Below are 14,455 nucleotides of genomic sequence, written 5' to 3'. Positions count from 1 at the left end.
CACCAGAGCTTCACTGGTTGCCACTAAGGATGGGCTTAGGCGAGATTGCAACCCCACGTGCCCGAGCCAGCCAGGCAGCTGACTGTGTGCATCGCTAATCACAGGCAGTGAGACATTTCCCGATCTGTGCAGCTGCGGATCGGGAAATATCTCACTGCCTGTGATTAGCACTGTGCAGTGTCAGCTTCCTAGCGGACTTGGGCACATGGGGTTTGCGAATATGCCTGAGCCCATCCACTGGGGTCCTCTTCCACTCCTTAATGATGACATCACAGAGCTGGTGGATGTTTAGAGACCTTGCGCTCCTCCACCTTCTGTTTGAGGATGCCCCACAGATGCTCAATATTGTCTGGAGACATGCTTGGCCAATCCATCAACTTTACCCTTAGCTTCTCTAGCAAGGCAGTGGTCATCTTGAAGGTGTGTGTTGGGGTCATTATTATGTTGGAATACTGCCCTGCAGCCCTGTCTCCAAAGGGAGGGGATCGTGCTCTGCTTCGCTATGTCACAGTACATGTTGGCATTTATGGCTCTCTCAATAAACTGTAGCTCCCCAGTGCTGGTAGCACTCATTCAGCCCCAGACCATGATACTCCCACCGCCATGATTGACTGTAGGCAAGACACACTTGTCTTTGTACTCCTCACACATGCTTGACACTGTGTCACATACTGGAGGCTGAGGTGACAAGAGGGCTCCCCTTGCGACTGAGTGCAGAGTACATCTGGAGTTGGAGACAGAGGGTGCTATGCCCAGAGATGCAGGGGTTGCCTGCCGGTGAAGCTGTCTGATGGTTCCAGATGCGGGACACCCAGGAGCAGAGAATGTGGTCACAGCCAATGATTCTCTGGGGGTACTGGCGGATCTTATCTTGACAGATGGATAAGCAGAGACAACGTCAGAAGCCAGGCCGGGGGTCAAACACAGGAAGGCAGTCAGAAGCAGAGGCAGGAAGTGTAGTTGAGATCAAGCCGGGGTCAAACACAGGAAGTCAATCTGGAACAAGCAAGAGCAGGTCCATGAAACAAGCCGAGTTCAGAGCCAGGAGAGAAGCCAGAGCAGGTCAGGGTAAGCCGAGTCGGTAACAGGTAATCAAACAAGAGCAAGCAACACAGGAAAACAAGATACAGAGCTGACGAAAATCCAGTGATTTGTGAGAGTCACTGGAGTCCTTTTATAGGCGGTAATTAGGATGTTTTGCGTGCATACGTGCATCGTTGCCAGCATACGTTCGTTGTTACGGGCCAGTCAATAATGCACATGCGTGGACTGACGCGGCCATGTTGGATATTGGCATATCTGCCATCTCTTCTCCAGATTCTTCCCTGACAGACACTATCTGAACAAAATAAGTTTATCTTGGTCTCAGGAGACCACAGGATATGGTTCCAGTAATCCATGTCCCAAGTCTGCTTGTCTTCAGCAAACTGTTGCATGCTTTTTTGCTTATCATCTTTAGAAGTGGCTTCCTTCTGGGATGACAGCCAAGCAGACCAATTTGATGCAGGGTGCAGCGTATGGTCTGAGCACTGACAGGCTGACCCCCACACCTTCAACCTCTGCAGCAATTCTGGCAGCACTGGTACGTCTTTTTCCCAAAAACGAGGCCTGTTCTGAGTGGAACCTGTCCTGTTAAACTGCTGTATGGTCTTGGCCACCGTGCTGCAGCTCAGTTTCAGGGTCTTGGCAATCTTCTTATATCCTAGGCCATCTTTATGTAGAGCAACAATTCTTTTTTTCAGATCTTCAGAGAGTTCTTTACCATGAAGTGCCATGTTGAACTTCCAGTGACCCGTATGAGAGAGTGAGAGTGATAACACCAAATTTAACATACCTGCTCCCCATTCACACCTGAAACCTTGTAACACTAACGAGACATATGACACTGGGGAGGAAAAATGGCTAATTGGGCCTAATTTGGACATTTTCACTTAGGGGTGTACTCACTTTTGTTGCCAGCAGTTTAGACATTAATGGCTGTGTGTGGAGTTATTTTGAGAGGACAGCAAATTGACAGTGTTAGCAAAGTGTCATTTCTTCAAAACAAAAATTTGAGGGGTGTACTCACTTTTGCCAGATACTGTACAATTGCAACACAAGTCATATTGTAATTGAATGTTATTAACCACCAGTACTGCCACCCGTACTGCCACCAGTACCGCTACCCGTACCACCACCCGTATTGCCACATAGGCCCGCCACTAATACTGCCATCTGTACCACCACACAGTACCACCATCAAGCCCACCAGCGGTACCTCCACCAGTACCGCCACTAGTACCACCACCTGTACCGCCACCAGTACCACCACCTGTACCGCCACCCATACCGCCACACAAGCCTGCCACTAATACTGCCATCACTACCACCACACAGGCCCGCCACCACTACCACAAGCAGTACGATTACACAAGCCTGCCAGTAAGTACTGCTGTAATGTCTCAAAGGGTTTGCACACCTGAAGAGGCATATGCCATTCTTGCAATACCAGATTATGAGAGCAGCAGGGAGCTCCCATCATCCAATTCTGGTTCGGAATACGAGCCAGTGGAGGATAGTGGATCAGAGTCAGCAGATGAAACTGTCCCTCCCAAAAGAATAAGGAGATCAGGACCAAGATTAGGACCAAGATCAGGACCAAGATCAGAAGACCTGCCCACCACCAGCAGCCCCAGACCTCAGGAAGAGGAGCCCAGTACAAGTACTGGAATTACACGCCCAACCTGAAGAATCCAGCCCCAGTCCTACCTTTCCAAAGCCCTGGCAAACCCCTTATGGTTACCTGCCAACTCAGGATTCTCTATTATCCCCCCTTTCACCACACAGCCAGGTGTGCAGTCCAACACTACAAATTTTTCATAATTAGATTATTTTTATTTATTTTTCCCACAAGATTTGCTGCAGAATATGGTGGACCAAACCAACCTGTATGCATCCCAATTTATTGCTGCCAACCCCAATTCATCCTACGCCCACATGTTCCAGTGGCCATGTCTAACACTGGACGAATTTAAATTATTTTTGGGCCTTACAGTCAGTATGGGGCTTACAAAAAAGAACGAACTCCATGTCTATTGGTCCACCAACCCCATCCACCACATCACATGCCAATGTATTCTGCTGTCATGTCCAGGACACTATAGGACATGATTATGCATTTTCTACACTTCAATAATAATTCGCAGTGGCCTCCCTGAGATCATCCCAACCACGACAAATTGTACAAGATATGTCCCCTAATCAATATGCAAAAAAAGGACACTAATGGGAAAAAAGAAAAAAGCTGCACACCCCGAAAAATTGTCAAAAAGGGAATGTCCCCATAAGCGGTTTTCCAGGCAGCAAATAAGTGGAAAACTACATAGAATGAAGGTTTGGCTTACATTTTATTAAATCAAAATATCAAAAATTGTTTGGACAACTTTGTGTAAAAAAAAATTGGGCGGGAAGGTGCATAGGTGCCTGGTATTGCTTGTTGTTGCTTCTGGGTTTTTAAAATGACCCTTTATGGGGAGGAGGCGGAGTCGCCAGCGACAGACATGTCCAGCTGAAGCTCATGTACATGCTATATGTTAGAAATATCTTATAAATGGACAACTTTGTGTAAAAAAAAAATGCTTTTTCATTTTTTTTCCACATTTTCCAAAAACTTCTGGAAAAAAATGAACTGTTCAAAAGACTCATTATGCCTCATAGATTATACGTTGGGGTGTTTGCTTTCCTAAATGGGGTCATTTTCTGGGCAATTCCATTGCCCCGGTGCTCCAGGGCCTTCAAAAGTATAATAGGTGGTTGAAAAATGAGATGTGCAATTTATGCTCGAAGAACGCCTGAAGGTTCTACTTCAATGTTGGGCTTCTGTATGTGGCCAGGCTGTGTAAAAGTCTCACACATGCGGTATAGCCATACTCAGGTGGAGTAGCAGAATGTATTTTGGGGTATAATTTTTGCTATGTACATGCTATGTGTTAGAAATCTCTTAGAAATGGACAACTTTGTGTAAAAAAAAGTTGGGTGGGAAGGTGCATAGGTGCCTGGTATTGAAGTGTTTAAAAATGACCCTTTAAGGGGAGGAGGCGGAGTAGCCAGCGACAGACATGTCCAGCTGAAACTCTACATCTCTCTGGACTCCTTGGCTGATAAAGACACCAACAAGGCATGGTAAACTTAAAATAATCTTACCATAATCCTCCTCAGTGACCCTGGGATAAATAAAATGGTCTTTGGTGCTGCCCGATGTAAAAATAAACGAAAGAGTGCTAAGGATACACAGTCAAGAGGCCCGTGTAAAATGGCGCAGCCTCCTTCCTCACACATAGACACATCTCGTGCTGCTAAGCAACTGCAGTTACTTCAGGATGCCTATGACTCTGACTGTGAAAACAGCGCCACCTCACAAGAAAAACAAACAGATTCTCTACATCCAAATATTTTCAGGCAAATGGAAAACATGTTACAGAAAGCCTTAAAGCAGACCTCAGACTATATAACTGAAAGTCTTACAAAAGAAATCAGTGAGTTAGGCCAGCGCACTTCTGACTTAGAAATCAGAATGGATGACATGGGAACGAATGTACTGTCCCATGATAATGAATCAGAGACTCTTAAGGAAGAAATCTTTATTCTGCAAACACGCTTAGAGGACTTTGAAAATAGAGCACGACGATCAAATCTTCATTTACGAGGAATACCGGAGACAATTGTTGGCCTTCATTCTACTATGACCACACTTTTCCAAGAACTACTACCATCAATCCCAGTCGGTCGTTTAGAGATGGATAGGATTCACAGAGCTTTAACACCACGCAAACCAAAAGGTCCCCCTCGTGATATTATTGTGAAATTCCACTTCTATTACACCAAAGAACAACTCATGGCTGCAGCTAGAGGAAAAGATTCCCTCATCTTTCAAGATCATCCTTATCAGCTTTTTGCTGACCTTTCCCCAACTACTGTGGCTAAACGACGTGCACTGAACCCCTTACTTCATAATTTACAGCAACGCCGGATCCCTTATCAATGGGGATTTCCATTTTCTATCCGCTTTACCTATCAAGGTGTCAAACATTCCTGTAGATCCTCAGATGAACTACAAAACACTCTACAAGAACTACATCTGATCGAAAGATCTTCAACTAGCCCTCCTCAATGCACAACATCCAGCTCCCCTCAAGAATCCTCCAAATCTGAAACCTGATAGAGGCCGACAAAATTCTTCTAATGCACCGTACACACGAGCGGATTTTCCGTTGGAAAAATCTTGGATGGTTTTTCTGACGGAATTCAGCTCAAGCTTGGCTTGCATACACACGGTCACACAAAAGTTCTCTAAACTTTCGACCTCCAAGAACGAGGTGACGTACAACACTATGATGAGCCCAGAAAATTAAGTTCAATGCTTCCAAGCATGCATAGAATTGTTTCTGAGCATGCGTAGGAATTTTTACATGTCGGAATTGCTACAGACGATCGGAATTTCCGATCAGAACTTTTTCCATTGAAAAATAGAGAACCTGCTCTCAATCTTTTGCTGGCGGAAATTCCGCCAGCAAAAGTCCGATGGAGCATACACACGGTCCGAATTTCCGACCAAAAACTCATATTGGACTTTTGCGGGCGGAATTTCCGATTGTATGTACGGGGCATAAGAGAAGTCAATTAAATTCTCCTGATAAAGATCCTGTAGCTGTAGACACAATGGACTGAATGACTTTCACTCCTCATCTTGAAGTGTATTCAATCTTAAGGCTTTGCTTTTCTTTGGTCACTAAGTCATTTGCTACCTCCAGTATAATCTGACTAATGCCGCGTACACATGATCGGAATTCTCGTCGGAAAAAGCTCTGATGGTTTTCCCGACAGAATTCCGACGGAATTCTGCTCAAGCTGTCTTGCCTACACACGGTCACATCAAATTTCGATCATTTATAACGCGGTGACGTACAACACGTACGACGTGACTAGAAAAAGGAAGTTCAATAGTCAGTAGCCAATAGCTTCTGTCTCATAGTTGAATCTGAGCATGCGTGATTTTTGGCGTGTCGGAATTGCATACACACGATCGGAATTACCGATAGAAAGTTTTTCCGTCGGGAAAATTGAGAACATGCTATCAATTTTTGGCTTGCGGAAATTCGAACAGCTAAGTTCCGATGGAGCATACACACGGTCACATTTTCCGATGAAAAGCTCTCATCTGTCTTTTTCTGTCCAGAATTCCGATCGTGTGTATGCGGCATGAGCCTCGTATTTAAAATAATACTGTTCTATTAAGTTTTGAACTCTCCCCTTTTAACCCTCACAACCTCAGATAAACATATTTTATGTGTTATCTATTTTCCCCCTTTCTCCCTCCCCCTCGCCTCCCACCCCCCCCCCCCCCAAACCAATGAGATACCTATTGTCTTGATTAAAACCTTATTTACGTATATTTATCTTAGCAGCACTTAAATTAGACTTGATTTTACTCTGTTGTTTTAAACTAGATTTTACTCTATTGTTTTATATTTAATGATCCTGTTTATCAATATCAATATCAGTATATATACTCACCTTACAGTATAGTTGTCAATAGCTAATTAACTTTTTATTTATTTTTTAGCCGAACTTGTCCAAGTATTTATCTTTTTCTGTATATAGATCTAGGCCGCTGGGGTCTCGAGAGATTGTCACTGCTCCCCCTATATTTCTGTCCTACTGTCGCTGCCGCCGCCGCCTCTTCTTCCGACTTCGGGGGTCTTGTCCCCCTCTTCGGTTCTTCTTGCCGGGCCTCTGCTTTCCTCTTCCAGCTCTTTTACTAGCGGTGGCCCGGTCTTCTGTCGCCGCTGTCGTCGCCTTCTCTTCTACTTCCTTGAGGTGTTGACTCAACGCTGTCTCTGGCTGCAATGACAGGGACATGTTGCGCGGCGACTTATATAGGGACAATGGGCGGGGTCCTCGGGTGATGTCCCCGCCCCTTACGATGTCACAGTCACAGAGGATGCTGGGACTGTGACATCAAAGGGGCCCCCTTCCCCAAAGCACCCCCCCCATGTTGAGGGCACGTGGCCTGGTACGGCTCAGGAGGGGGGGTGCTCGCTCTTCCCCACCCCCTTTCCTGACCGGCCGGGTTGCGTGCTCGGATAAGGGTCTTATATGAACCTTGGGGGGGACCCCCACGCCATTTTTTCTGGTGCAGGGCTTCCCCTTTAAGTCCATACCAGGTGACGGGGCCAGCGACGTGTCAATCTCGCCACCGAAGGTGGCGACATTGACTTCCTTCGCTAGTCCCGGCTACCTGGAGCCGCGTTCAAAAAACTAACTTTTCTCCCTGTGTGGGCAAGTCTGTTCATTTCAAAAGTCTGGCGGACTCCCACCATAGTCCGGCAGACCTAGTCCGCCGGAAAAGTCCGGTTGTGTGTGGGCAGGTCCGCTCGTTCAGAAAGTCTGGGGGACTTTCCGGCAGTTTGTCCACCAGACTAAGTCCGCCGGATAGTCTGATCGTGTGTACGCGGCATTACTCTCTTTCTTCCTTTTTATTGCATGTTTAAACCTTGAACTTTTTTTTTTTTATATAAGAAAATGTAGATAAAATATTATGTAAGTCTAAGCATAAATTTTATCTTAAAACGAATAAATCAGACACTCTTTTACCCGAGTACTTAAAAAATTAAATCACCCCTTTAAACCGATTCAACAGAAATTATCTCATGATACATTTACTAGTAATACAGTAAAAATCCTCCACACCTTTCAAAGGTGGCAGAACTTTTATTTCCTTGATTATCATTATACCAGTTGTACATAGTTCCAATATGTAGTATAATGCCTCATACACATGGTTGAATTTTCAGACGGAAAATGTTCGATGGGAGCCTTTTGTCGGAAATTCCATCGAACAGTTTCCAACGGACTTTCCGTCGCACAAAATTTGAGATCTGGTTTTCAAATTTTCCGACAACAAAATCTGTTGTCGGAAATTCCAATCATGTGTACACAATTCCATCGCACAAAGTTCAATGCATGCTTGGAATCAAGCAGAAGAGCAGCACTGGCTATTGAACTTCATTTTTCTCAGCTCGTCGTACGTGTTGTACGTCACCACAATCTTGACGTTCGGAATTTCCAACCAACTTTGTGTGACCCTGTGTATGCAAGACAAGTTTGAGCCAACATCCGTCGGAAAAAAAAACATGGATTTTGTTGTTGGAATGTCCGATCGTGTGTACGAGGCATAAGATTTTACATTCTATAATCAATTTTTTTTTTAATTTAAAAACTATACTCTTGATTAAAAAGATCTTAATTATTATCTATTATTATCTTATATTAACCTGGTCTAAGTTTGTTTTGTCCTATCTTATACAATGTAGATGAAGATGACAAGCTTTTGAGTAGTTAGATCCATGCTAAAATTGTTTTAGTTAAACTACTTTTAGTTTATGTTGGATGGAACTACAACTCTATATTATCATATATGTGATCTTTTCTTTTGCTGCCACCATATGTACTTATGTATACTAATTGTTAAAATTCAATAAACAAATTTGACAAGAAAAATGACCTTTCCTTTTCAACCTGCATCTGTCATTTTCTGTAAAATGCAATGCAATATGGCTACCTGGGGGTCTTCTGTACACAATGTACAGAATGTGTACAGCCCGCCCCCCTCAGAAATGTAATTTCCTGCTTGTGTGATTGGCTCACTGATTTCTCCAGAAGTCTGCACTACGATACAATTCAGATTTCAGGCACTCCCTGCAACAAAAATTTTATTTTTGGTGAGATACTCCCAATAGAAAATCACATCTAAAGGAGTGCAGACCTTACAATGTTCCTCATTAAAGCCCTGCAAGTGCAGCAGCTGATTGATAATTAACCACTTCCCACCCGGCCAATGTATATATACGGCGGGTGGGAGCCGCCTGCTCCTGATAGGACGTTCAGGAACGTCATTCAGGAGCAGCGGGATCGCGCGCGCGCGCGCCCGCGCAGCGGCGCGATCCCGATGTGCTCGTGTCACCCGGACACGGCACATCTCAGATCGGCAGGAGGGCTCTGTGATTGGCCCTCCTGATCACATGACGGCTGTGTCCAATCACGGCCGTCATGTGATGTAAACAAACAGCCGGTTGCTAGGCAATCGGCTCTCCTCTCCTCACACGGAAGTCACCGCTGAGAAGAGGAGAGCAGAACGCTGCAGCCGGCTGATGATCAGTGAGTATGGGCTGCTTTTCACAGCTTTTTACTCACTGATCATCAGTGCAGTGTAAACACACAACACACCACACAGTGAAAACACAGTCCCCACATATGTCCCCAAAACACACATGTCCCCAAAACATACATGTCCCCAAATAATAAAAACACATGTCCCTAATAATAAAAACATGTCCCCCACATATGTCCCACTAAAATCACATGTCCCAATGATTATCTGCACACATATGTACGTGATCACCTGCACACATATGTACATGATCATTTGCGTACATATGTCCGTGATCACACAAACCAATTATTATACACTTAACGGAATTTTTTTTACCAAAAACATGTAGCAGAATACATTTTGGCTTAAATTTATGACAAAATTTGATTTTATTGGATTTCTTTTCAAATAGAAAAAAGAAAATATTGTTTTTTTCCCAAATTTCCGCTTTTTTTGCGCTTATATCGCAAAAAAAAAAAAACGGAGTCGTGAATAAATAACACCAAAATAAAGCTCTATTTGTGCGAACAAAATGATAACAATTTCATTTGGGTACAGTGTAGCATGACCGCGCAATTGTCACTGAAAGCGCTAGAGCGCTGAAAGCTGAAAATTGGGCTGGGAAGGAAGGGGGTGAAAGTGCCCTGTATTGAAGTGGTTAAGCAACCACTCCCATTAGATTCACATAGACACAAACACACAGGGATTTCTTCAGAATAACAAAAGGTTGGAATCTGCGACAACGTTTGCTAAAATCTCTGTAATGTACATAGATCATCCAGGGGAGGGGGGTGTTTTTTTCTCAACAAAAGTGGAGTTACTCTTTAAGGGGGAGATATGAATACATTGTACAAATAGGGCAAAGCATCAGACTTCACTACTGGCTCTGTCAAGCATGGAGGAAATGATAAAGGGCATGGCAGCTGCTGCAAATTCAGTTTTACTAAAACACAGAACACACTCATTTATTTCTGCAGCTGCTTCCTACTTTCTGAATGCCGAACAGGATGGTCTTTCTTCTTTAGTTACGTTATCTGCCCCAGTGTTGTATTACAACATTAATGGGCCAAGCATATGAGATGGAAATTACAATTCTAGGATACCCCTTTACACATATGCCCTGTACACACGGTAGGACTTTTCGACAGAAAATGTGCGATCGGAGCTTGTTGTCGGAAATTCCGATTGTGTGTAGGCTCCATCAGACTTTTTCCATTGGAATTTCCGACACACAAAGTTTGAGAGCGTTCTTGAAGTTCGGAATTTCCGACCAACTTTGTGTGACCGTGTGTATGCAAAATAAGTTTGAACCAACATCCGTCGGAACAAATCAGATGGATTTTGTTGTCGGAATGTCCGATCGTGTGTACAGGGCATAACTGTGTACTGAATTGACAGTGTGCAAAAAGACTTGTGTAGTAATTATATACCCTATATATTTTTTTAACCACTTCAGCTCCGGACCAATAAACACCTTAAGGACCAGAGGTCTTTTTGCAATTTCGCACTGCGCTGCTTTAACTGGTAATTGCGCGGTCATGCAATATTGCACCCAAACGAAATTTGCGTCCTTTTCTTCCCACAAATAGAGCTTTCTTTTGATGGTATTTGATTGCCTCTGCGATTTTTTTTTTTTGCGATATAAATGGAAAAAGAGCGAAAATTTTAAAAAAAAAAGATATTTTCTTCTTTTTGTTATAAGAAAAATCGAATAAACTAAATTTTAGTCATACATTGAGGGCAAAATTTATTCAGCCACATGTCTTTAGTAAAAAAAATGTCAATAAGCGTATATTTTTTGGTTTGCGCAAAAGTTATAGCGTCTACAAACTAGAGTACATTTTCTGGAATTTACACAGCTTTTAATTTATGACTGCCGATCTCATTTCTTGAGGTGCTAAAATGGCAGGGCAGTACAAATCCCCCCCAAATGACCCCATTTTGGAAAGTAGACACCCCAAGGAAATTGCTGATGGGTATGTTGAGCCCATTGAATATTTATTTTTTTTGTCCTAAGGGATTGAATAATGACAAAAAAAAAAAAAAAAATTTTTTTTACAAAAAGTTGTCACTAAATGATATATTGCTCACACATGCCATGGTTATATGTGAAATGACACCCCAAAATACATTCTGCTGCTTCTCCCGAGTACGGGGATACCACATGTGTGGGACTTTTTGGGAGTCTAGTCGCGCACGGCACCCCGAAAACCAATCACCACCTTCAGGATTTCTAAGGGTGCAAATTTTTGATTTAACTCCTCACTACCTATCACAGTTTCGAAGGCCATAAAATGCCAAAATAGCACAAAACCCCCCCAAATGACCCCATTTTGGAAAGTAGACACCCCAAGCTATTTACTGAGAGGCATGTTGAGTCCATGGAATATTTTATATTTTGCCAAAAGTTGCGGGAATATTACAAACTTTTTTTTTTTTGCACAAAGTTGTCACTAAATGATATATTGCTCACACATGCTATGGGCAGAAGTCAAATTACACCCCAAAATAAATTCTGCTGCTTCTCCCGAGTACGGGGATACCACATGTGGGGGACTTTTTGGGAGCCTAGTTAACTAGCTACCTAGCGACACTAGCGACACTGATGCAGCGTTCAGAAAAATTATCGCTTAGTGACACTGGCAAAAGGGGGTGAAAGGGTTAACTAGCGGAAATCAGGGGGTTAAAACCATTATTGGGTAGTATATCGGGGTACCTAGCGCTATAAAAACCTGGCGGTGAACCTAAAAAAATAACTAGCTACCTAGCGACTGTAGCGACACTAATGCAGCGATCAGAAAAACGATCGCTTAGTGACACTGGCAAAAGGGGGTGAAAGGGTTAACTAGCGGCAATCAGGGGGTTAAAAACATTATTGGGTAGTATATCGGGGTACCTAGCGATATAAAAACCTGGCGGTGAACCTAAAAAAATAACTAGCTACCTAGCGACACATGCAGCGATCAGAAAAATGATCGCTTAGTGACACTGGCAAAAGGGGGTGAAAGGGTTAACTAGCGGCAATCAGGGGGTTAAAAACATTATTGGGTAGTATATCGGGGTACCTAGCGCTATAAAAACCTGGCGGTGAACCTAAAAAAATAACTAGCTACCTAGCGACTGTAGCGACACTAATGCAGCGATCAGAAAAACGATCGCTTAGTGACACTGGCAAAAGGGGGTGAAAGGGTTAACTAGCGGCAATCAGGGGGTTAAAAACATTATTGGGTAGTATATCGGGGTACCTAGCGATATAAAAACCTGGCGGTGAACCTAAAAAAATAACTAGCTACCTAGCGACACATGCAGCGATCAGAAAAATGATCGCTTAGTGACACTGGCAAAAGGGGGTGAAAGGGTTAACTAGCGGCAATCAGGGGGTTAAAAACATTATTGGGTAGTATATCGGGGTACCTAGCGCTATAAAAACCTGGCGGTGAACCTAAAAAAATAACTAGCTACCTAGCGACTGTAGCGACACTAATGCAGCGATCAGAAAAACGATCGCTTAGTGACACTGGCAAAAGGGGGTGAAAGGGTTAACTAGCGGCAATCAGGGGGTTAAAAACATTATTGGGTAGTATATCGGGGTACCTAGCGATATAAAAACCTGGCGGTGAACCTAAAAAAATAACTAGCTACCTAGCGACACTAGCGACACATGCAGCGATCAGAAAAATGATCGCTTAGTGACACTGGCAAAAGGGGGTGAAAGGGTTAACTCTAGGGGCAATCAGGGGGTTAAATCTTTATTGGGGGGTGATAGGGGGCTACCCTGGACCTAACACTAACTGTCCTGACAGTTTTTACTGTCACAACTGACACTGAATGCATTGATCAGTAAAGAAATGATCAATGCAATCAGTGACACTGTGACTGGGGGGGGAGGGGGGGCGGGGGGGGGGATCGGGGGGCGATCGGGGGGGGTTTGTGTGCCTGTGTGTACCTACATGTCAGTGTAGTGTTCGTGCAGACTTACTTTTACTCTTCTCCTCGTAGTCCGGTCAAAAAGACCGCCCCGAGGAGAATGACATCACTACCTCCTTCCTGTGTAAACAATACACAGGGGAGGAAGCTTCTCATTGGCCAGGAGCGATCCAGAGGGGGTGGCCGAAAACGAACGGCCATCCCCTCATCACGGAGCGCTCCTGGACCGAATCGGACCGCCGTAACCAGCGGGAGGGGGTCCGATGGGACCCCCCACCCGCTGGAAGGCAATCACGTAGATGTACGTGATTATGCCTGCCTGTGCCATTGTGCTGACGTACAATGGCAATACGGCGGTCCTCAAGTGGTTAAATAAAAGTCAAATTCCCCTTTAAACAAACTCAGTGTTAACACTGATGGCTATGGTGAAGTCAATTAAAATACATTTATCCACATCATATTTTTCTTTCCAGCTGTCCTTGAAGATTATTGTAAATGAAGATGAACTGGAACAAAAGTGGAAAGATCTTTGCTTACCTCAAGCCCAGCTACAAAGTATTTTGGAACTAGATAATTTTGGGAGAGAAGTAGAATGGCTAAAATTTTTGGCCCTTGCCTGTAGTACTCTTGGTGGGGTAAGTTGTTTTCAAGCTCCTAGAGAATTTAAGTAATTCTAAAGGCTCCTTTTTTTAATAATAAAGTAAAAAAAGAGGTTTATGCTTATGTGGCTTTACCCTCGTGAGGGCTGCTGAGAATTGTAGTCTACCTGTCCCCCTGCCCAGCCAGGCACACAATTTCCAGTCACTCTTTAGACAGAAAACCGTCTATGCATTTTGTTTTTTGTTTTTTATTGAGAGAAATTAACTTGGATGGGATAAGGGAATATGGGGTGCCCACTGAGTTGCATTATATTTGCATGGGACCAACTATATACACTCCAATCTTCACTCCAGCACAACACTTGCTTGCAGACTATTCCTCCTCAACACCTCCAGTACATCACTTGCTTGTACTTCCAGCACCAATTAGCACAGATTTAGGCCTGACACTGGCTCAGCCAGGCCTTGAAAGATCCGTTTGCGGGTAGGGACCTAGGATCCCTATGGTGTAGCAAAATATGACAGTCCTTGGTGCTAGTTGTCCTGACATGGCTACTGCTCCCAGTATCACCTCTTCAGGCCCTGTCAGCCCTCCTGGCCGCAGCTGCTTCTCCTGAAAAGTGTTTCCACAGTCCACATTTCTAGTTCTTTACCCATCCCAGACTGCTCTCTCCCAGTCTTTCCAGGCATGCCTCCCCAGTCCTCCTGGCTGTGCATCACTCACCAGCCCTCCTGGCTG

At 44.1% G+C, this 14,455-nt stretch overlaps 1 protein-coding gene across 2 annotated transcripts in view; it reads left to right on the top strand.

Moving 5' to 3' along the window:
- The window catches only part of ROPN1L (rhophilin associated tail protein 1 like), a 72,289-nt gene that overhangs the window by 46,005 nt on the left and 11,829 nt on the right, over window positions 1-14,455 (top strand). For both annotated transcript variants that reach the window (XM_077491853.1, XM_077491854.1), the window contains exon 4: window positions 13,591-13,752. In XM_077491853.1, coding sequence (XP_077347979.1) covers window positions 13,591-13,752 — 162 coding nt within the window. The remainder of the gene's footprint in view (window positions 1-13,590; window positions 13,753-14,455) is intronic.

This window comes from Lithobates pipiens, unplaced genomic scaffold (assembly GCF_037356315.1).
Source record: "Lithobates pipiens isolate NorthernLeopardFrog02 unplaced genomic scaffold, aLitPip1_a1.2 Scaffold_19, whole genome shotgun sequence".
Lineage (NCBI taxonomy): Eukaryota > Metazoa > Chordata > Amphibia > Anura > Ranidae > Lithobates > Lithobates pipiens.
Note: the sequence above shows the minus strand (reverse complement) of the source record. Positions and strands in the feature narration are given on the sequence as shown.